This window comes from Aspergillus nidulans, chromosome II (assembly GCF_000011425.1).
Source record: "Aspergillus nidulans FGSC A4 chromosome II".
Classification (NCBI taxonomy): Eukaryota; Fungi; Ascomycota; class Eurotiomycetes; order Eurotiales; family Aspergillaceae; genus Aspergillus; species Aspergillus nidulans.
In genome coordinates this window covers 3,620,209-3,640,766 of record NC_066258.1, presented here as the reverse complement: position 1 = coordinate 3,640,766, position 20,558 = coordinate 3,620,209, and the positions used below count along the sequence as shown (strand labels likewise).

General features: G+C 51.5%; 6 protein-coding genes across 6 annotated transcripts, besides 1 other annotated feature; 4 read left to right on the top strand and 2 right to left on the bottom strand.

Annotated features, from left to right (window-relative positions):
* Nucleotides 1–20,558: part of a sequence feature (contig 1.61 483..865047(-1)) that runs on past both edges of the window.
* On the bottom strand, nt 476–4,523 carry ANIA_03582 (uncharacterized protein; the record flags this gene model as incomplete). The annotated part of the gene is made up of 6 exons (XM_656094.1): nt 476–1,290; nt 1,341–1,636; nt 1,686–1,839; nt 1,989–2,064; nt 2,116–3,371; nt 3,431–4,523. The coding sequence occupies 6 exons, from the start codon at nt 4,521–4,523 to the stop codon at nt 476–478; spliced, it is 3,690 nt and encodes a 1,229-aa protein (XP_661186.1).
* kexB (kexin KEX2) lies at nt 5,881–8,696 on the top strand. Its single transcript, XM_656095.2, has 2 exons — nt 5,881–7,737; nt 7,788–8,696. The coding sequence occupies exons 1-2, from the start codon at nt 5,981–5,983 to the stop codon at nt 8,488–8,490; spliced, it is 2,460 nt and encodes an 819-aa protein (XP_661187.1). The 5' UTR covers nt 5,881–5,980; the 3' UTR covers nt 8,491–8,696.
* On the top strand, nt 8,848–10,549 carry ANIA_03584 (protein snx4; the record flags this gene model as incomplete). Its single annotated transcript, XM_656096.2, has 2 exons — nt 8,848–9,294; nt 9,377–10,549. Exons 1-2 carry the CDS (start codon nt 9,004–9,006, stop codon nt 10,547–10,549), a joined length of 1,464 nt encoding a protein of 487 aa, XP_661188.1. The 5' UTR covers nt 8,848–9,003.
* Nucleotides 10,956–11,489, bottom strand: ANIA_03585 (uncharacterized protein; the record flags this gene model as incomplete). The annotated part of the gene is made up of 2 exons (XM_656097.1): nt 10,956–11,063; nt 11,166–11,489. 2 exons carry the CDS (start codon nt 11,487–11,489, stop codon nt 10,956–10,958), a joined length of 432 nt encoding a protein of 143 aa, XP_661189.1.
* Nucleotides 12,604–14,402, top strand: ANIA_03586 (putative ubiquinone biosynthesis monooxgenase (Coq6); the record flags this gene model as incomplete). Its single annotated transcript, XM_050611502.1, has 2 exons — nt 12,604–12,775; nt 12,847–14,402. The coding sequence occupies 2 exons, from the start codon at nt 12,604–12,606 to the stop codon at nt 14,214–14,216; spliced, it is 1,542 nt and encodes a 513-aa protein (XP_050467527.1). The 3' UTR covers nt 14,217–14,402.
* Nucleotides 17,244–19,857, top strand: creB (the record flags this gene model as incomplete). Its single annotated transcript, XM_656099.1, has 4 exons — nt 17,244–17,279; nt 17,473–17,613; nt 17,680–17,693; nt 17,748–19,857. The coding sequence occupies 4 exons, from the start codon at nt 17,244–17,246 to the stop codon at nt 19,855–19,857; spliced, it is 2,301 nt and encodes a 766-aa protein (XP_661191.1).

Genomic DNA, 20,558 nt, shown 5'->3' with positions numbered 1-20,558 from the left:
GGCATAGTCCTATGACAGCTCCTCACGCCGTGACGCCGTGCAGCTGCTCAGCGTCAATGCTCTGGGCCGATACTTACTCAGGGGGAAATTAGCCGTGGACATTGTTGCCTGCTTTCCAGGCTAAACAGCCATGGAGGGGTGCGGGGTGCATGTTTCGGCAACAGTGCAAATTGAAGTACCGACTAATTATATAGATCCGAGGCTGTAGGCGGATTTGAGATTTTGAGTAATAATATTACTGTTAAGGCTCGGAAAACCCGGATCTCTTAAAAGTCAGCTGCAAGATACATTGAGATCGTTTACTTGGATAGAATAATAATATAATCGACCCTATCCAATGTATTGCTGGGTATATGCTGTACATATGCGGGTCATGGAGATCATTAAATCATCAGTCGTTTCTAAACACACGTCAAGCAAAATCATAAGAATATATCGAGGCACGCTTCAGTGCGAATGGACTCGTCCCGTCCCTTTATGAACGCCCAAACCACTTCTTTATGCTTGTGCTGCGCTTCACATTGGGCCTGGTTTTCGGCTCCGGCTCGAGGAATAATTCCGACTCATCCTCATCATCGTCGTACTCCTCATAGTGTCGAGGTGCGGGCGCGGGTGTCGGTGCAGGCCTAGCTCCCACAGTCATAGAGTGACTTTGAGGATGTTCTTCCTTGGACGGTGGAGCTTTGTGTTCGTCCTCCTCGTCGCTAAACCCTTCTTCTGCTTCGTAATCATCCCCGGAAGCTTTCCTCGAGGCGTTCCGCCGAACACCTAGCCATTTGCGCCAACCCTTGGTAACTGGTGCTGCGGGAGGGTCGTACTCTGTCCCTTCGAACCATAGTGCGGGAATGAGGAGCTTATACGGTACCGTGATACCAGACGGGTCTTTAGGGTTGAGTTCCAGATTGAGCGTGACAGCCAACCCGCCTTCTAGGTTGACGAATGTGCCTACGCCGTCATCTCCTCGTTTGGTCGCTTTCTTGGCAGATTTTTGGCTCAGGTTCGTTGGTCGTCGGAGGAACGGACCAGGGCGGAAATCTGCTGGTACCGGGAAGTAGGAATCCCCTGTTCCTGCTGGAGGGAACGGCCCGTCCATGCTCATTCGCCGTTCAGGAGGAGGGCGGCTGAGGCTGATCTCTTTTGTTGGCGGGCGGCCTTTGCCGGAGAGTCGTCTTAAAAGGCCCTGGGGTCTGTCTCCGCGAGTCAATGACAAAGTTCTTTGTAGCGCATTCGGCCGTGGCTCGATAGCAGGAGCTGGGGACTCCGGCTCTGGGGTATCGGGTGGTGTAGTGCCTGTTCTTGATTAGGAAAGCTCGAAAGCGAACACTATAACTTTAACATACCAGGCTCATATAGGCGAATAGAACACCAATTTCGTCGTGGTAGCAGGCGCTTGTTATTGCGCGGTTTATTATTGACATCATGCGTGAAGATCGGAATCATATCTTCGTCGGTATTACTGTCCATGTGGTGCACCTGGTTCCGTCGATTGAGCGTATCAGATATCATTTCAGTCGTAGGGGCGTCTGCGATCCCTGACGAAATGATGTTGGGCATGTATCGGTAGTCCTTATCCTTGGGTGTGTTGAGATCAGGGTTTGAATAGAACTGCCCGACTGCAGCTAGATGGACATCGCCGCTGTCAAGCTGTCAGTATCGTCTATCCTTTGAGAAGCGGAGTTCCTTACCTAAGAATAGTGACACGGACGGATTTCTCAGCAGCAAGATCCTGAAGGTCCTCTATAAGGTACTTCCTCTCCGATTTGAGCTGCTTTGCTGTCCAATGATCATCGAATATTTCAACTTTGGCACCATGTCTGTTAACCAGTCCGCCGAGCAGCCCTGCTTTACCAAGTGACTGCCGGCTATTTAGAATATTTTTCACCATTGCCTGCTGAGGTCTTAACAAGGAGTCTCGAATCTTTAGGGATAATAACATACCGCCCGAGGGTACGCAATTGGTATGCTTAAGAGCACTATCAAGTGCTTACTTTCGCCCCTGACAATTTCGCGGTGACATCGATCCCAGATGAGATCTGATGTCTGCTCGCTTATAATCTCATCGGACTATGGGCCTGGTTAGTTTTCATGTACAGAGAAGCACGCCTTGTCGCTTACCATTCGCTCAGTCCTGCAGTCAAGCCCTAAGAGAGATATTCCATCACCAAGGGACATGAACAAATGGCGGCTGCGTTGGTTGATGTATGGTCCCGGCTCAGCCCCCAAGATCCAACTGGGCTCATTGGCCTCGGTCTCTTCCGGCACACTATGATGCTGGAATAACATATAGTACTTGAACGCGAGATTGCCAAGACCGGAAATCACAGTCGAGCTCATGAACTCGTCTGAGTACGAGCCAAACCCTTCAAGAATCTCATGGTCATTCCAGATGTTCACCATTGGTATTTGGGAGTTAGCGAGGGAGAATAGACCCTGAGAAAACCACCTTGAGTAATTTTCCAGATATCCGTTCTCTAGTTCGTTCTTAAACTCAGGGTTGAGAGGAGTTTCGTATCTTTCGCTGGCATCTTTAATCTTTAGCCATTCCTGGAAATGGAGTGAGTCCGCAGTGACTCTGTCGTTGAATATCTGGTCTCCACCACCAATCATTACATGGAATGGACGAGTCTGGTGCTCATTAAGGACGTCTCGCCACAGGGGATCTGGACCGCAAAATTTGTTGGAGTCTACCCCAGGGGTGAAACCATTGCCGGAATGGTACATCACGTTCATTGCCTGGCCCTGGGCTGGAACCCAAAATCCAATAGCAGGGCCTTGGTTCAGACGATATGCAATACGTTGTTGCTTTTTGCCCAGTTCAACCTCGATGTTAAATCTCCAGAACGTAACATCCCTGCCAGGGTCGGCATAGAGACGAAAACCTGGGATCTCTTTGTATATCCCGACCGTTTCTCCGTCTAATGAATGAACCCTGTTTGCAGGTATCGGCTGCTTGAACCCATAGTCAATAGCACTTGGAGACATCTCATAAATTCCGTCGTCATTCTCGACTGAGGAGAGGTCGAGTTGCTCCTCTGTATGGTCAACAGGCTTGACATAGAGAGGGCGACCATCCCTCCCAAGCTTCACCAGACCTGCTGTTGGATCGATGTACTCTGGTGCTAACTGAACTCCCTCGCTGTTTATCTGAACAGGCGGCGGTGGAAGAAGATCCATCGGCTGAGAAAATAGCCTTAGCGTAGGTACAGGCTCGTACGAGGAAATGGAGTCTTTCGTTACGATCAAGATAGTACCTCTCCAGGTCTCTTTGTATACAGGACCGTTTGGACCGTCTATTGTCACGCGTTTTATTCCTGCATATCGAAGCAGAGGTCCACATTTCAAAAAGATTAGCGGTTGGAAGCGCTTGTGGGCTACATAATGTTCAAAGTCAGCATTATAAATTCTTAGAGGAAAGCGTCCGTCAACTCACATTTTGGTTTCTGCACTGGAGGCTTCTGGTAGTCCTTTGGAAGTGCTCTGCTTTGCCGGCGGTCGCGAGACCCCGCTTCCCACCACGCCTTATTCCTGTCCACGTCCGAGGGTTGTAATTCAAAGTCGGAGGGACTAAGTCTCACGGTTGGCGCAGTCTTCCATTCCGAGAGCGGAGGGGGTGTTGGCGGCGGCACATTGAATGAGACGGTATGGCGTTTCGACTTGGTCTGTGGGCGCTGCATGTTCTCATCGCTTCCAGGTACTATGGGCTCTGCTCCATTCCCTAACTCATGAGGCGCTGGTATTCTCTCGAGGGGATTAATGGCAGCCTGCGAATCCTCAAGGCGCCCATTCTGGGCGGCCGGTTCTGGCCTAGAATTAACAAGAGGGGCAGCACCCATTTTGGTATTAGAGTATTGTTGGCCATTTGTCACTGGTCGAGCTTGGGTTGTAATATTTTTGGAGAGTTGATGTGTTGTTGGGGCCTGAGGTATAGCACGGCTACTTTGAGGGCGTGCTTGACTTGATTCGCGTGAAATCATACGCAGCTCCTCCGGCTGATGAGTGACTGAAACTGAGCGTCTAGCAGTGTTGCCTCCTTTTACCTGCCGCACGACTGCAGGCTTGTTTGTTGCACCGTGAGACTCCGATAGTGGAAGCGTTTCAGTTCCATGGATCGAGGGCGCCCTCACTCGTGAAGTTGAAGGCCTGGTAAAGTCTGGTTCTTGGTGCGGAGTGATGTTCTCCTGCCTTTCATAGCCTCTGCTTCCCTGCGGACTCTGTACTTTCCGTGAAGGTCGCCGAACTGGAACCTCACTTTCATGCGCAGGTTGTTGGGCAGCTAATTCGGGCTTGGTTCTTGGAGACTCTGGAGCCGGAGCGGCTGCAGCCTTCGCAGATGCTGCAGCCATCCGTTCTCTCAGTTTTCTTTCGGCTTCCAATGCGCGAGCCCGTTTCTCCTCTTTACTGATCCCGCCCAGGGCAACCTCGAGCTTTTGCAGCGGGGAGCGGTTGTACGCCCAATCGTGCTGTTCACCGGTGGAAGACTTCAGGGTATCTGACCGACTCAAGCGTGCCGCCTCATCCTGCATGGCTGGCGTGCCACGGCCTTCGGAGAAAATAGAAGGGCCTAATCAGAAGACTTGTCAGCTGGGCTCTTGATCGCGCCAAGAGAGGCTCCTCTTCTGTATAAATCGGAGCTGCAAAAGAAGTATACCTGAACTGGTAGGCTGGCCTGCCATGGTGCGGTTTGTCGGGGCCTGAGAACTCCCTGTGGACATGATTCTACCAGGACTGAATATTCCCAGTGTAGCAAGCAAGTGGAAGCTGCTGTACTCCGTTCAATCCGCAGCGGCCACTCAATACAGTGAGTACGGTGAATAGGTCCAGCGCCGCGCAGTCTTTGATGACTCTATCGAGAATTCAATGTACCAGATCGCCTAGATCGCCATTTCACGGATGAAGCGCATAGAATGTTGCCTTGTGTAGATGCTGAACCAGAGTCCACAATAGCCGAGTGCTTGTACACAGGCTCGCGCAAGTGGTATACTTATGCGAGTGGCTCCAGCTCCTCAGCCGTATGTACAAGAGTCAGCGGCAAGAAATTGACCACAATTAGGCAGCAATCGAGTGCGATCGTAATGAAGCAGCGAAGCAATAAAAAAAGAATGAATGAGATTGTCGCGATGAGATTTTATCTAGGATGACGATGCGTATGCATTGTGAGAGAGCCCAGGTGGCTGGGCCCAGCCTCCTCTTCTGATGCAGTATGCGGGGCTGCACAATAGACCAGGCACCACCGATCTAAATTGCGTCCGGTCCGATTTCCACTTGATCTGACTTATGTCCAATATAAAAAGGCAAAGCTCATATTGCGTCGCAAAGGAACAATGTGGGTTTGTGGATTCCGGCAGGGTGTATTGTCAGGAATTGTGTAGTAGAGCCATACTCTACCCTGTAACAATCTACCCTGTAATAGCGTCATAATCTTAGCTAGGAGGTGCTGGATGAAGCGACTTTCGAGGGTAGAGACAATTATATGGTGGCATATAGAGTGTTTCCCGTCTATAATTGCACAATAATCGAGGCGAACAGAGTATTTTGCACAAATGTCTTATGTTGTGTTCATTGCTGGCGGCATAACTCTGCGGTCCGTCCCCGCCTCAGCTTGGCATCGCAGCCTTACAATTCAGGAATTTTGGTTCAGGAGGCGATCAGTACGGAGCGGTATTACACTAATAATAAAGCCAGAGATCGGGGTCTCAGCCTAGAGAACACCTCTAGGCTCCGCTGATTCAACACAAATCGTTCACGACTCCCCTGATTAGGGGACTTTTTTTTTCGCTTTTGGTTTATTTTTTTCCACTCTCATTTGTATCTGTGGATGAATAGACGGTTGTTTCTATCCTCAATCAATTCTTGTGGCGTATTGTCATCATTGCTCTCCAGTCTCTGCTTGCGCTGTCCTCCGATGTCAGGCTGTTAGCTGTCCTTAACTCGTCCGTTTGAGAAGGATTTTTATCTTCTCCTTCCGTCCTCGCCTTCCATAATGCGTCTCCAGGGTGCAGCAGCGGCCTTGGGCCTCTTCTGTGCAGCGACCGCATCTCTTCATCCTCGCCGTTCCTACGAGACTCGTGATTATTTCGCCCTCCACCTTGACGCCTCGACGTCCCCGTCGGATATTGCCGCACGATTAGGTGCTCGCCACGAAGGCCAGGTAGGAGAACTTGACGGTCATCATACGTTCTCCTTACCTAGGGAGAACGGCGCCGATCTCGACGCGCTTCTGGAAGATCTACAAATCAAGAGAAAGCTGCGACGGCGTGATGGCGATCTCGGCGCTCTCGACAAGAGAGACAAAGACCTTGCCGGCATTCTGTGGTCCCAGAAATTGACTCCGAAGCAACGGCTGGTGAAACGAACGCCTCCGCCTGAGAAGCTCGCCAGAGATCCCAGCAGCGACGGAGAGGAGAAGGAGGACGTGGAAGCCGCGCAAGCCCGGAGTAAGTTGGTTTCGACGCTCGGTATCGAGGATCCCATCTTTACGAAACAGTGGCACTTGTTCAATACCGTACAAGTTGGCCATGACCTGAATGTTACTGGCGTCTGGCTGGAAGGAATCACTGGGAAAGGTGCAACAGCTGCGATTGTGGATGATGGCTTGGATATGTACAGCAACGACTTGAGCCCCAACTACTTCCCTGAGGGTTCGTGGGACTTCAACGACCACACCGCGGAGCCTAGGCCACGACTTCGCGATGATCGGCACGGTACCAGATGCGCGGGAGAAGTTGCCGCCGCGAGAAACGATGTCTGTGGCGTGGGTGTTGCCTATGACAGTCGGATTGCTGGAATCCGAATCTTGTCCGGACCTATTGACGACACCGACGAGGCTAGCGCCATCAACTATGCTTATCAGGAAAACGATATTTACTCGTGCTCTTGGGGTCCTCCTGACGACGGCGCTACGATGGATGCTCCCGGTATCCTCGTCAGTCGGGCAATTGTCAATGGTGTCCAGAAGGGTCGTGATGGAAAAGGTTCGATTTTTGTCTTTGCAGCTGGCAATGGGGCAGCTTCTGGTGACAACTGCAACTTTGACGGCTATACCAATAGCATTTACAGCATCACAGTGGGAGCGATTGACCGAGAGGGACAGCATCCCCAATATTCAGAGTCCTGCTCCGCCCAGCTTGTGGTTGCTTACAGTAGTGGAATTTCGGATGCAATCTCCACCACTGATGTTGGTACAGACCGGTGCTACTCCGTCCACGGGGGTACATCTGCCGCTGGCCCGTTGGTTGTAGGCGCCATATCTCTTGCTTTGAGTGTTCGTCCCGAACTCACGTGGCGCGACGCCCAGTACATTGTACTCGAGACTGCAGTTCCAGTCCACGAGGATGATGGAAGCTGGCAAGTCACCAAGTCCGGAAGAAAATTCAGCCACGATTGGGGATATGGCAAAATCGATGTATATAGTCTCGTGCAAAAAGCCAAGACCTGGGAGCTGGTGAAACCGCAAGCGTGGTATCACTCACCGTGGTTGAGAGTACAGCACGAGGTTCCGCAGGGCGACAAAGGTGTCGCTGCGTCCTGGGAAGTGACCGAGCAGATGATGAAAGATGCCAATCTCGAGAAACTCGAGCACGTCACCGTGACCATGAACGTGAATCACACACGCCGTGGTGATTTGAGCGTGGAACTGCGCAGCCCTGAAGGCATAGTCAGCCACCTCAGCACACCAAGAAAGAATGATAACGCAGAGGTCGGATACATTGACTGGACGTTCATGACAGTTGCTCACTGGTATGTACCTTCTCACACGCAGCACCTAATTCTCATTAACTCATAACCAGGGGTGAATCTGGCGTTGGCACATGGACCGTTATTGTTAAAGACTCTACTGTCAATGACAACGTCGGAGAATTCATCGATTGGCGACTCAATCTCTGGGGTATGGCCGTTGATGGTGCCAAGCAAAAGTTGCACCCTCTACCGGACGAACATGACGATGATCATAGCATTGAGGATGCTATTGTTGTTACCACTAGCGTTCAGCCAGCACCCACCGCCACCGAAGCTCCAGTTGAACCCTCACATACCGTTGATCGTCCTGTGAAGGTCAAGCCTACTTCGACAGGCTCTGCTTCCGAAACTGAAACCCCTACGCCCACCCCGACCCCGGCCTCGGACAGCTTCCTTCCCTCTTTCTTCCCAACCTTTGGTGCCTCCAAGCACACGCAAGTCTGGATCTACGCTGCGATTAGTTCGATCATCGTCTTCTGCATTGGGCTTGGAATTTACTTCCACGTCCAGCGACGTAGACGTCTTCGCAACGACCGTGACGATTACGACTTCGAAATGATCGAGGACGAGGATGAGGCGAAGGCCATGAATGGGTCGTCCCGTCGCCGTGGTGGTGAACTCTACAACGCCTTCGCTGGAGAAAGCGAAGAGGAACCCCTATTCAGTGATGAGGATGATGATGAGCCGTACCGAGACCAGACGACAGGTGCTGAGCTGAGGACAAGCGCAGATGATACCCGGAGAAACGACTAGAAAAGTCGTGATTGTATTCTTATATCTTATTCATATATCCCGTTCCTCCTGTACCTACAGTTTTTTCCCGCCTTTCTGTCCCTAATCGCGATTCTTGGATTACTGCATTGCTCAGATCAGGATTCTCCATTTCAAAATAAATGAACAAGTGTACATACTGAGCACGAACAGCTAGCATTCGAGTCACAAGGCCCATATTTGAACCTAATAAATTCCTGAGTTTGAAAACTGCTATATTGTTGCTTGGGTTCTCGTTGTGGTGGGTGCTTCAGTGTAAGCCTTGGCGATGACGCTGTGCACAGCCATCCCAATTGATCAACTTCACCTCCGCAACTCCCCACGACATCGACAAATCCGACCGATCAGCCTGAGCCTGCTTTTTATTTTTGAATCAATACTTCTCGCTACCAATATTGACTTTCATATTCATTTTTTCGTTGCCCTTTTCTGTAGCTTCTCGGTAGCGCTTACTGTATTTGACTCTTATCGAGAGTCTTGAAGCTCTCCTTCCCCATGGATCATGACGACTTTGATAGCGTCTCGTGGCGCCATGGCCCAGACAGCGATATTTCTCGACCTACAACATCTGGAACAGATACCGCAGAATCACCTGAAACTCGTCGCGACCCCAATGGCAAGCGGAGGATGAGCTCGGCGAGTGAGATTCCCCAGGCGGGACCACATGCCGACGCCTTGGATCTCGCAGGCATCGGAGATGGAGTTTTAGAATGTCGGGTAGACACTCCAATAAAGGAGAATGATGGTACAAAGGATGCCTACATATCGTACCTGGTTACGACGCATGTAAGTGCACATGGAGTGCCTTAGCCAAGCTATACCGCTGCCTAGTGAAGATTCAAGCTCAGGCGTTAACTGGAACCATCAGACCGATTTCAAATCCTTTCAGAAGGCTGACTTCACCGTGCGGAGGCGATTCACCGACTTTGTTTTCCTCTATAAGACACTATACCGAGAATACCCTGCCTGCGCGGTGCCGCCGCTGCCGGATAAACATAAGATGGAATATGTGCGGGGGGACCGGTTTGGAGCAGAGTTCACCACGCGGAGGGCATGGTCTTTGCATCGGTTCTTGAAACGCTTAACGCTGCATCCGGTTCTGCGCAGAGCACCCTTGCTAGCTATTTTCTTGGAATCGCCTGACTGGAATGCGCACATGAGGTTGCGTGGGTCGCGGGCTTCAACAAGTGGATCGGATGGCGGTGGAACGGGGATTTTCGATAACTTCACTGACACATTCGTCAATGCATTCACAAAGGTCCATAAACCAGATCGCCGGTTTATTGAGGTGCGGGAGAAGGCGGACAAACTGGATGAGGATCTGACTCATGTCGAGAAGATTGTGGCCCGAGTTGCGCGGCGGGAGGCTGACTTAGAGACGGACTACAATGATCTGGCGACGCAGTTTCGTAAGCTTGTCCCACTGGAGCCAGAAGTCGAAGTGCCGCTCCAGGTCTTTGCTGCCTCTGTTGAAGAAACCGCGCGGGGAATCAAAAACCTCAAGGATCACACGGATCAGAACTACCTGGGCTCGCTTCGCGACATGGAAGCCTACATATTGTCCGTCAAGTCACTTCTAAAGACCCGCGAGCAAAAGCAGCTCGACTTTGAAGCGCTGGTCGACTACCGCAACAAAGCGGTGGCGGAGCGGGACTCCCTCGCCGCGAATCCATCCTCATACTATGCCTCCAACCCGCTGACTTCATCCCCGGCATCTTTCATCCGATCGAAGATGGAAGACATGCGCGGAGTGGACCACGAGCAGTCGCGCCGGGAGCGCATGCGTAAACTCGAGCTACGGATCGACGAGCTCACACGAGAAGTCGAATCAGCAAAGACCACTTCGGAGATGTTTGACGAAGAGGTCGTCCGGGAAGTGGCTGACTTTGAAAGAATCAAAGCAATCGAATTCCGAGACTCCTTGGGCGCGCTCGCAGAACAACACATTGAGTTTTATCAGGGTGTACTAAATACTTGGGAACGATTTGTGGCTGAGATGGAGGAGGAACAGAGTACGGGGGACGCTCACCCAAACGCATAACCTACATTGTCTGATTTCCTTGTCCTCAAGGCTATATTTAGTAGTACGGACTATATGCTATTTGTCTCATACCATCTGCTACTCAAAAGGCGTACCTTCATCACCTTTGGAAGTTTATATCAAGTTCCCTTGACCTTTAGACCTAGATATCATTCCCACCTGGAATCTGCCTTACAGTATGCTGGCAGAACGCCCGAAGCCAATTCTTGACACCCCTGACAGGTCCCTATGATTTCACACCTGGGTCCCAGTCTTCCTGCTTTGTTCAAGCTCTCGCGCCATCCGAAAAAGAAATTCTGGATATAACTATCATTCAAAGGTATATTCTCGAGTGGAAGGTAGTGGCTCTAGCTCTGTATCCTAGAGGAAAGCCTTCGTCTACCCCTGTTCCTGCAACCCTAAACAATCAAAACCTCTCCCTAATCCTCTGACTCTCCGCGCACTCAAAATCGATCGGACTCGGGTCACCCCTTGGGTCTGAAATCGCGGGATTTAATGCACGACGCACCCATTCCTTTTAAGTCTGGTAAGCATATACCGCTTGACCCGCAAAGCCCGTCTTTGCGGGATAGGGAAGATTGAAGAGATCATTTAATGAGAAATAAAATATACACACCTCCCGATAGATTTGGTTGAGCGTCTTATTCTTATTCTTGTTTTTGTTTGCATCAGGTGACCCCGTGTCAGTACCTTCTTCCCCAGCCATAAACTGGAAATAGACCTCTTGGTCGTAATTGACGGAAAATGGGGCCTTAGGGTCATGGGCGAAGTTAGCGCCGAGACCGGGGTAGAGCGAAGAGGATTGAGAGTTGGACTGCGTTTGTTTCTTTGTTTGGGCAGAGGTAGTGGTGGAGTCTGCTGGGTTGGAGGCCGAGGTTGAGGCTGAAGCCAATGCTGAAACAGAACGATCTCGAGGATCTGAGGTCTTGGTGTCTGTCATGGTTGATGCCTACCTTGCCTGCTTGTCTGCCTGTGCCTGGTAGGATCGTAAGGATGCGGAGGAGGGATGGTTCGTGGGTGGGTAACGGAGGGTTATAGATATCAGACGAAGATAATGTAGGCAGTGTAGGTAACTATAGGTAAGAGGTACCCAGGCTTTGAGGGTCCAGGCCACGACACCAAACCACCGTTTGCAGTGTGGGTGTATAGTAATCGGAACAGCAACACCTACAGGGCCCAGACACCTATTAAGTCTACTTGCAAATACGCCATTATCTGAATCTGGATAGACGTGGTGGCCATGGACTTGCCACTCATAAGGCAATTGCAGCTCAGCTGGATTGCTTAGCTGGTACATACATAGGTACCTAGTATCCCACGCAGCAATTCACAAGGGAGATCACAGCGCCGCAAAGATAAAACTCTTGAGTTCCGCAAGCGAATGACCGATTGATGGGAGCGTGGCGCAGCGACTTTCGTGTCTTACCGGCGGTGGCAGTGAACTGCATACAGTCATTCTAGTGCCTGATAGCCCTTGCCCTGTGAAATACATATGCATCATGCAGGAGGATGATCTATAATTAGGGTGTGCTGTATTATCGCTTGTTTCCTGGGCAGTTCTGGCAAATATGTACCTACCTCTATGTAGTGTAACTGAGGCTGGTGGCCATGTTACGGGACTAGCGATGGCGAATATCGGAGCATATCTAGGTAGGGTGGTCTGAATAGAGCACCGACGACTTGTTTTTTGCAGCTCCAGCTGCAGAGGTCTGTTTGAGGCGATGGATAAGCAGATCCCAATGCACGCAGTAGGAGGCTGACTGGGCGCGCATCCTGTGATCGTCCGAACTCCAAAGGGAATATAGCCTTGTACGAGCGACGCCGCCGGCACCAGAGCCTAGGCGGCACTCTCGAGCAGGCTGATGGTAGCTCAGATGCTAAGAATAGCGATCCATACAGGCCGGTTGGGACACGAGTAGTGTAGCGTGTAGGGAGGAGGTTTGAGCGTCGAGTAATGTGTGTTTGTCCTGTTTGCAGTTATCTCATGATCGCCCGAGCATGAAATACTGTATCCGGGAATCTTGGACCGAATTGACCCCAACCATCCACTCATTATGCGGCCATTATCTGCTTATGCCCTGCGGCCGTACGTCTGTCCTTCGTGCCGATCTGCGCGTATCCTGAATCGGCGGAGATTCGGCTCGGAACATGCGCCGGTAACGGATATATACGATGTAGTCTGTGTTGGAGGTGGTCCTGCCGGTCTGGCACTGCTGGCTGCTCTCCGTATGTCATTGCTCGATCATCTAGTATTTTTACTATAGAATGGGCTCACGATATACTGATAAGACGGACAGGCGCATCCCCAGCAACGTCGAAGTTAAAGGTCGCCCTCGTGGAATCGCAGGACCTAGACAAAGCCCGCTCGTGGAAGCTCGATCCGCACCAGTTTTCCAACCGCGTCAGCAGCCTCACGCCCTCGTCCGTGTCATTTCTGCAGAAGATCGGTGCTTGGGATCACTTGGATGTCTCACGGACGCAGCCCTACCAGGCTATGGAAGTGTGGGATGGAGAGACCGGGTCCAAGATTTCGTTCGACTGGTCCATGGAAACCTCGCCGTTTGAGGACCTCCGCACCGTCGCGACGATGACGGAGAACGCTAACCTCGTGCACGCGCTGCTCTCGCGGATCGCTGCGTCTGGGGATGAAAATCTTTCCATGTTCTCTCGATCAACAGTCTCCTCGATTGAAAACGGCGCGGCGAATGGGCCCAATGGCGCGGATCTCTCGGCGTGGCCGGTTCTTTCCATCGCACCGGCTGGGTCTGAGAGCTCGAATGCGCCAGCTTCCCGAATCGCCGCTCGACTCCTAGTCGGAGCGGACGGCATTAACAGCCCTGTCCGCCGGTACGCCGACATCACCACAGACGGCTGGGACTACCAGCGCCACGGCATTGTCGCAACCCTCTCCCTCGCCGACCATATCCCTCCTCCGTTCCCCATCGGCACGCGGACAGCATACCAGCGCTTCCTGCCTGCCCTCGGTGGCCCAATCGCCCTTCTCCCGCTCCCAAACAACAACGCTACCCTTGTCTGGTCCACGACGGTCGAAAACGCAGCTTACCTCAAGTCCCTATCGCCGGGAGCCTTCATTGCCATGGTCAACGCCGCCTTCCGCCTGGGCATGCCAGATTTACAGTACATGATGCGCATGGAGCGCCCCTCGTCCTCGTCGGTCACGAACCTCGACGAAGACCTGCACGAGAGCGAACTCACTTGGCGCCTACAGCACACTCCATCCCCCTCTCATCTCCCTCCAATGGTCACAGGCGTGCAAGAAGGCAGCGTCGCCTCATTCCCGCTACGTTTCCGCCATGCGTCAACGTACATCTCACCGCGCGTAGCCCTAGTCGGCGACGCTGCGCACGTCATCCACCCTCTTGCCGGCCAGGGCCTAAACCTCGGCCTGGGCGATGTGGCCTCCCTCTCCAGAACAATCGAGTACGCTGTGACGCATGGGATGGACATAGGCGATATCCTCACGCTCGAGAGATATACGGCTGAGCGGTACGCCACGAACGCAAAGATCGGTGGCACCTGCGATGTCCTGCACAAGCTTTATAACGTGCCCGGCCAGGGGCCTGTTGCGTGGGGGCGGAGTCTGGGATTTGAGATCATTGACCGAGTACCCTTTCTGAAGGGGTTTCTGATGAGGAACGCGGATTAAAGAGGGTGTGTGTTTTGCTTTTGTAGCCAGCCGTCTGTTGCGATCTTTACTGTACTTTTAGGACATTTATGTAACCATATTTTTCTCCTATCATCAAGCAGTATGTATCTTACACCTCGCTGATTGCTGTAGCAGATTGGGGTGATTCTCACTTGAGTACAGACGTCAAGTTCAAATAGTCCGACTTACTGCATGATCTCACACTCCGAATCACCCCAGTAGAAGCTCGAACAAGTGACGGATAGACGAAAACCAATTATTCCGAGATAAACCGGCTTGGATGATATGTATCGGTAAATTACCCCACAGTATATACACCGAAAATGCTTATTTACGTGATTTTCGACTCTTGATACCTAAACGACCTGTGGGCCCATACGGCCAGTGCGAGACCGCCAGATGTTCCTGCGATTTGTCTGGATCCGTACCTGAACCTCCAATAAGGCGATTGATCTGATCTATTCTAGAAGATCTCCAACCAAGCCATGAGGAAGTTGTCGATAAACCTGATTACACTGACGCCATGCATAGTAAGCAGGATGAATAATTGCTGGTTGGTTGCACATAATTGACGCAGTGGAGCGAGGTTCTCCATGTCGGTGCATAAGATGTCGATACTGTCGACCTATCAGATCCTGCAATTTGTTTACCCCATACTCTGCTTCCGAGTTGAGTTTTATAGTCAAATACACTCTCTTTCGGCAGAAACCGTACGGAGCAACGGGTTGTTTATCTGTCTAGCTGTGCAATATACAGTATTGCACTAGTAGTATGGGATCTCGCTTCAGATTCCACAATTTAACCACTTCGAGATTCCCTATATAACCTAATGATACCTAAATATTCGACTGCGTTGAGTCCTGGTTAAGACTGGTTGAGGCTGGTTGAAACTTGTTACGAAGTGCAAGCCTCAGGCTGACCCATGCCTCCGAATAGGCTGATTCCACGACCTGCAATAGCGCGGCGACCGCACCGCCAGATCTCGCGTAGAGCTGACAAACCCAGTGACAAGCGAAATGACGCTAGTGCCACAAAGTTGGGGTCAATTGGCGCTGGATCGCAATAAATTGTATGATTGGCTAGGACGCATTCATGTCATTTCTGGAATTCCACGTGGTTCGGCGTTGGATTTCCTAGTGCGATACAACCTGTCAGGCCCGCGCGGTTCGGTGTATGACGTCTCTGCCAGAATACCTGGGGTATCATGAGACGACTCCTCCCCCATGGAGGCTGGAAGCTTACTGGAGACAAGATGACAGGCATCCTTTGTCGATGGTGGTTACCGCCGGGTGGCAGCGCGCGATGGCTGTCTTGCTTGCTCCACATTTAGGAACGCCCGCCAAGAGCGCCGCCCAGTCGGAGACTTTGTTAAATCACGCACTAAATCCGTCCATCTCCTCTCAGTTTAACACGCTGGAGTAATCGCTAACCGCGCCTGGAGAGGTGCAGTCTCAAATCAGCCTGGAGTTTGCATTGCCGCAGTGCTGACTGGCCGACGAGGTCTAATAGTGACCTGGGATGCCGCCCTCGAACAACTCGAAGTTCGAACGGTCGCTGCCGTTGCAGTTGCACAGAATGACTCGTGGACAACTGAGAGGCTAAGCCATGCCAATGGGCTGGCAACGAATCAGAGGCCCAGTGGACATACTGAATGTAACCGTGCTTGCGTGGGATGATAGCAACCGCTGCTATTTATCCGGAGGATGTCTCCTGCCGCGTCGAAATTGGTGGAATTAGCACTCCGTGGTACGGGACGACTACCTGAACGCTGTGCGCCGCTCTGACTGGATTCCTTCGTTTAACCTTATGGTCAAAGTGGCATGTTGGAATGGGTTGGGAATGCGTGCACAGGTGCGACGGGGCAATTGTAAGCATCTCGTCTCACCGTCGCCAGCGGGGTGCGGGCTTCGACTGCGCATCTGGAAGTTCCGTAGCCGCCCGGGGAGTGCACTAAATAGAAGCACGTTGCACAGGGAGCCGAGTAGACAAACTCTCGATTCTCGAAACCTTTCTGGAAGTGTGGTGCATGCGAGCTCGTGCTGAGTGAGCATCGTAAGGCCCAATCGATCCTGGGGGTGCAATCCGGGCTCACCACCTCCGCAGAGGTCAAGAGGACAAGCTGACCCTGCAGATAGGCGAATTCGCCTCCGTCTTATATCGCCGACGACAACGACGACGACGTCGTCGTCGTCGTCGCATGTTGGCTGCCCAGTCTCGTGTGATGGAAGAGGGTATGGATGGCCGTAATTACCATACGATAAGAGTGATCAAGGGCGGGCGCAAACGGCCACCTCACTCAGAATTTAGAAAAAATGACATTCAATAGTCAGACTATTAATCAGAAGATGTAGTCACTAGTAGTCAGTGTGAGAGCAGTAATTATTAGCTTGCTTCCCCTCGTTCTCAGCGCTCTCGGACCCATCCACCTTCGTCATTCACATTACCGTCACCGTCACTGTCACTGTCAGTTTGTACGGAGTCCACCCGGCCTGTAGAGCCCGGAGGTACAGCGGCCTCGCCCCATCGTTCTCCCTCTCCTCAATCACTCTCGTTCTGCCTCGTTCGCCCTCTTCTTCAGTCTTTCACTTCTTCTCCCCCATCTCGCATCTTTATCCTTTTATCTCTTGCCACGGACCCCGATTCACACCAAATCTCGCTCCCTCCTCGGCCATTCGATCAATCGGCTTATCGTCCTTAGATTCCGCCCTCACGTTTCCGCCCCATATTCTTCCGTTCGCTCGCCCACTTCCCCAGTCTCTGCTCGCCTGGTCCGTGAGATTCGTCCACTGCTCCAGACCTTTCTTTGTCATCCCCCATTACGCCTTTCGTTGTGCGTCGGCCAATTCATCGCGCCGCCTCCTCGACCCTTCTCCGCTTTGGCCCGTCCTGACTCCGGCGCATACTTGAACGGCTCGTGGATTATCTAGGCAGCACTTGAGTTGTTGAGCGAACTGGGTAGCGGCTCTTTTCCCCGCGCCGTCGCCAGATGACGGCGGTCATTACGGCTCTAGGGAATTGGTGATAATCATGGGGTCGTTTCTGAAAAGTTTCCGAAAAGATGTGGTGAGTGCATGTTCTATGCCCTGGCCGCCCTCGAGGTCTACCCTGATTTTACCTCAACCGGTCCTTGGTTCACTGTTGCCCGCCTAGTCCTGGGCGCCTGGTTTTCATAAGGACCCGGTGTGATATGGACTACGTCTACTCTGCATTCGCGTCCGTTGCCGTTTTTACTTTAGCAATGCTGATTGTCCGCTAGGGATCTGCCGCACCTTCTGTTGGGGCACCACCCGCAAAGAAGGAGCCCCAACCACTTCCGATGACCCCGTTAGAGAAGATGCTTACTGAGCTGGGCCCGATCCGAGGTGATGGCAGCGACAAGTTCTACGGAATGGAAAACGTAAGTGTGCATTAAGGTTTCTCCCGCAAATCTCCGCTGAATTTCTGCTGACTTGGTATGTAACAGTTCGGAAACACTTGGTAGGCTGCTCCTTCAGAATCTGAAACTCGATACAGGTTGCTGATACGTGATAGTTACTGCAACTCAATTTTACAATGTCTTTACTATTCTGTCCCCTTCCGAGAAGCCGTTCTTAACTATCCCAAGCGGACGCCGATCGAGGATCTAGAAGCAGCGCTCGCAAAAGCCCTCCGGTATCAGGATCCAAATGCCCGTCTGGAAGCGGAAGCTCTGGCAGAGAAGCAGAAGGCCGCCAACTCCCCACGGCCCGGACAGCCTCCGAACCCGCAGCAGAAGCCAGAAGATAAGGATTCGCCGGAGTACAAGAAGAAGTTGGCCCTGCAAACGCTCCCTCTCCTCGAGACTACTGATAACTCAGTCAGTTATGGTATACCAGAGTCATTATTTTCTTCACTGAAGGACATGTTCGAGTCCATCGTGGGGAGTCAGTCACGAATTGGGATAATCCGGCCGCAGCATTTCTTGGAGGTGCTCCGTCGCGAAAATGAGATGTTCCGGACAGCCATGCATCAGGATGCTCATGAATTTCTCAACCTCTTGCTTAACGAGGTAGTTGTGGATGTGGAGAAAGCCGCCGCAAAACTATTAGAGAGCCCTCAGCCCGCGAGTGACGTTTCAGATTCCGTCATTCCTTCGTCTAGTTCAGGTTCTAGAACGCCAAACACCACACGGTGGGTTCACGAACTGTTTGAGGGTCTACTTACTTCTGAGACACAATGTCTCACTTGCGAAAAAGCGTCTCAACGAGATGAAGTCTTTTTAGATCTATCGGTGGATCTGGAGCAGCATTCGTCGGTTACCTCATGTTTGAGGAAGTTCTCGGCAGAGGAAATGCTTTGTGAGAGGAACAAGTTTCACTGTGACAACTGCGGCGGACTACAGGAAGCAGAGAAGAGGATGAAGATCAAGCGTCTACCCCGAATTCTGGCTTTGCATTTGAAACGTTTCAAATATACCGAAGACCTGCAACGACTACAGAAACTCTTTCATAGAGTTGTCTACCCCTACCACCTTCGTCTCTTCAACACGACTGATGATGCTGAGGATCCCGATCGTCTTTACGAGTTATATGCGGTGGTCGTACACATCGGCGGTGGTCCTTACCATGGACACTACGTTTCGATCATCAAGACCCAGGATAGAGGTTGGCTGCTTTTCGATGATGAAATGGTAGAGCCGGTGGATAAGAACTATGTACGCAACTTCTTTGGTGACAAACCAGGGCTAGCCTGTGCGTATGTGCTTTTCTACCAGGAGACAACCATGGAGGCCGTGATGAAGGAGCAGGAGCAGGAGAACACGGAGCCGCCTGTTGAAGTAAATGCGTCTACTCTGAAGCAAAACGGGTTTTCCTCTTCGGCAACACTTGCTCACGCCCACAGCGCATCCCAGGTCCCGACATATGAGGACCATGACCGTTTCACGGGCTTGAAACGAGCTCCAACCGCACCTCAACTATCAACGCATCCTGAACATACTACCACAGACTCAGAAAGTCTACCCTCTCCCGCTCCTGATCCTGCTCCTCTTACTTCATTACCCCCTATACCGCCAATCCCTGAGACACCACCGGCTCCGCTAACATCGCGAAAGAGCGATTTGCAGTCTAAAAAAGAACGGGTCAAAGAAGAGAAGGAGCGGAAGGCGGCCGAGAAAGAAAAAGAGAAGCAGCGCCGAAAAGAGATTGAGACAAGACTCAAAGATCGACAACGGCGCGAAGACGACGACTTGAAGGCAGCTCTCGAGGCAAGCAAAGTGTCAAAAGAAGATGAAGATCGACGCAATCACGCCGAGAATGGTACCTCTAAGAAGAATGCCGGTGGTCTTGGACGATTCAGAAGTCTTAGCCAGCGCTTAAGCACCAAAGAAAGCCGTACATCTCTGTCACGAATCCCGCCGCTTCCGAATGGAAATCACACTCTGAGCAAAGTCCCAGATGAGTCCGAGCAAACGCATCCGAAGTCACCAACACCGCCGGCGCCGTTGTCGCGACCAGCATCACAGCCACTTAATGACGATCTTTTAGGTTCTCCCCGCGCTGATACCCTTGCGGTTCCTACAGAACAGGAACATATTAAAAACTCAAAGCACGACCGGTCGAGTCATGGCAAGTGGCGAAGCTTTAGCCTCAGAAAGAAGTCCTTTAATATCCTCTCATCATGAGTTGTGCCGTTTCTTCCTGGCCTATCCACCTCTTGTGCACATACATTCCACCAACGTACATATATTCCTCGATGTATCATCACATTTCTCATCCTCCATCCCCTTCCCTTCACAGCTGGACTCGAACATATGCAACACGTCTGCTATGAACACTGTCCGGTTCATGTGTTACTTGCATGTTTTCTCCTGGCTATGGGTGCATGTATTCATCATGCGGCATTTGACTCGCATATCGATCTAGCAGATCTAGCAGATCTTTGTTTATCTACGTCTATTCTCTGCGCTTGGTCCATCTATTTGTGATATCCGTGTCTGGGTCACAGAGCTCGGCGAATAGGGCGTTTGGGGCGAATGTAATGTTCTTTCTGTTATTATCCTGACACACAATATATGCCCAGAAGACTTCATTTCTTCAAGCAAAGGCTGTCGCTACAGTCCGGTACCTATGGATTTACTTAGCTAGGGTATCTGGGTCGAGGGACAAGTAGGGTATTCTTAGCATTTTCTAGATGAATAAATATGCGCTTTGCGTTACTTAGTCATCGCTTCCTCAGTCTGAGATTCTAGCGCGAGAGAATGCTCATACCCAGGGCATCTGCATCATGTGGATTTACTTAGACCTCTTCCCCAACCTACGAGTAGCTTGTGGAATGCTGGGTTTAAGCCGAACAGAATGAATACGTATTTTCGTGTTCATATAA

Excerpts from the sequence above, each read along its gene's own strand:
- kexB (XM_656095.2), top strand. The coding sequence starts at position 5,981 with ATGCGTCTCCAGGGTGCAGCAGCGGCCTTGGGCCTCTTCTGTGCAGCG. Across the intron at positions 7,738-7,787 it reads TTCATGACAGTTGCTCACTG|GGGTGAATCTGGCGTTGGCA; the intron begins GTATGTACCTTC and ends ACTCATAACCAG.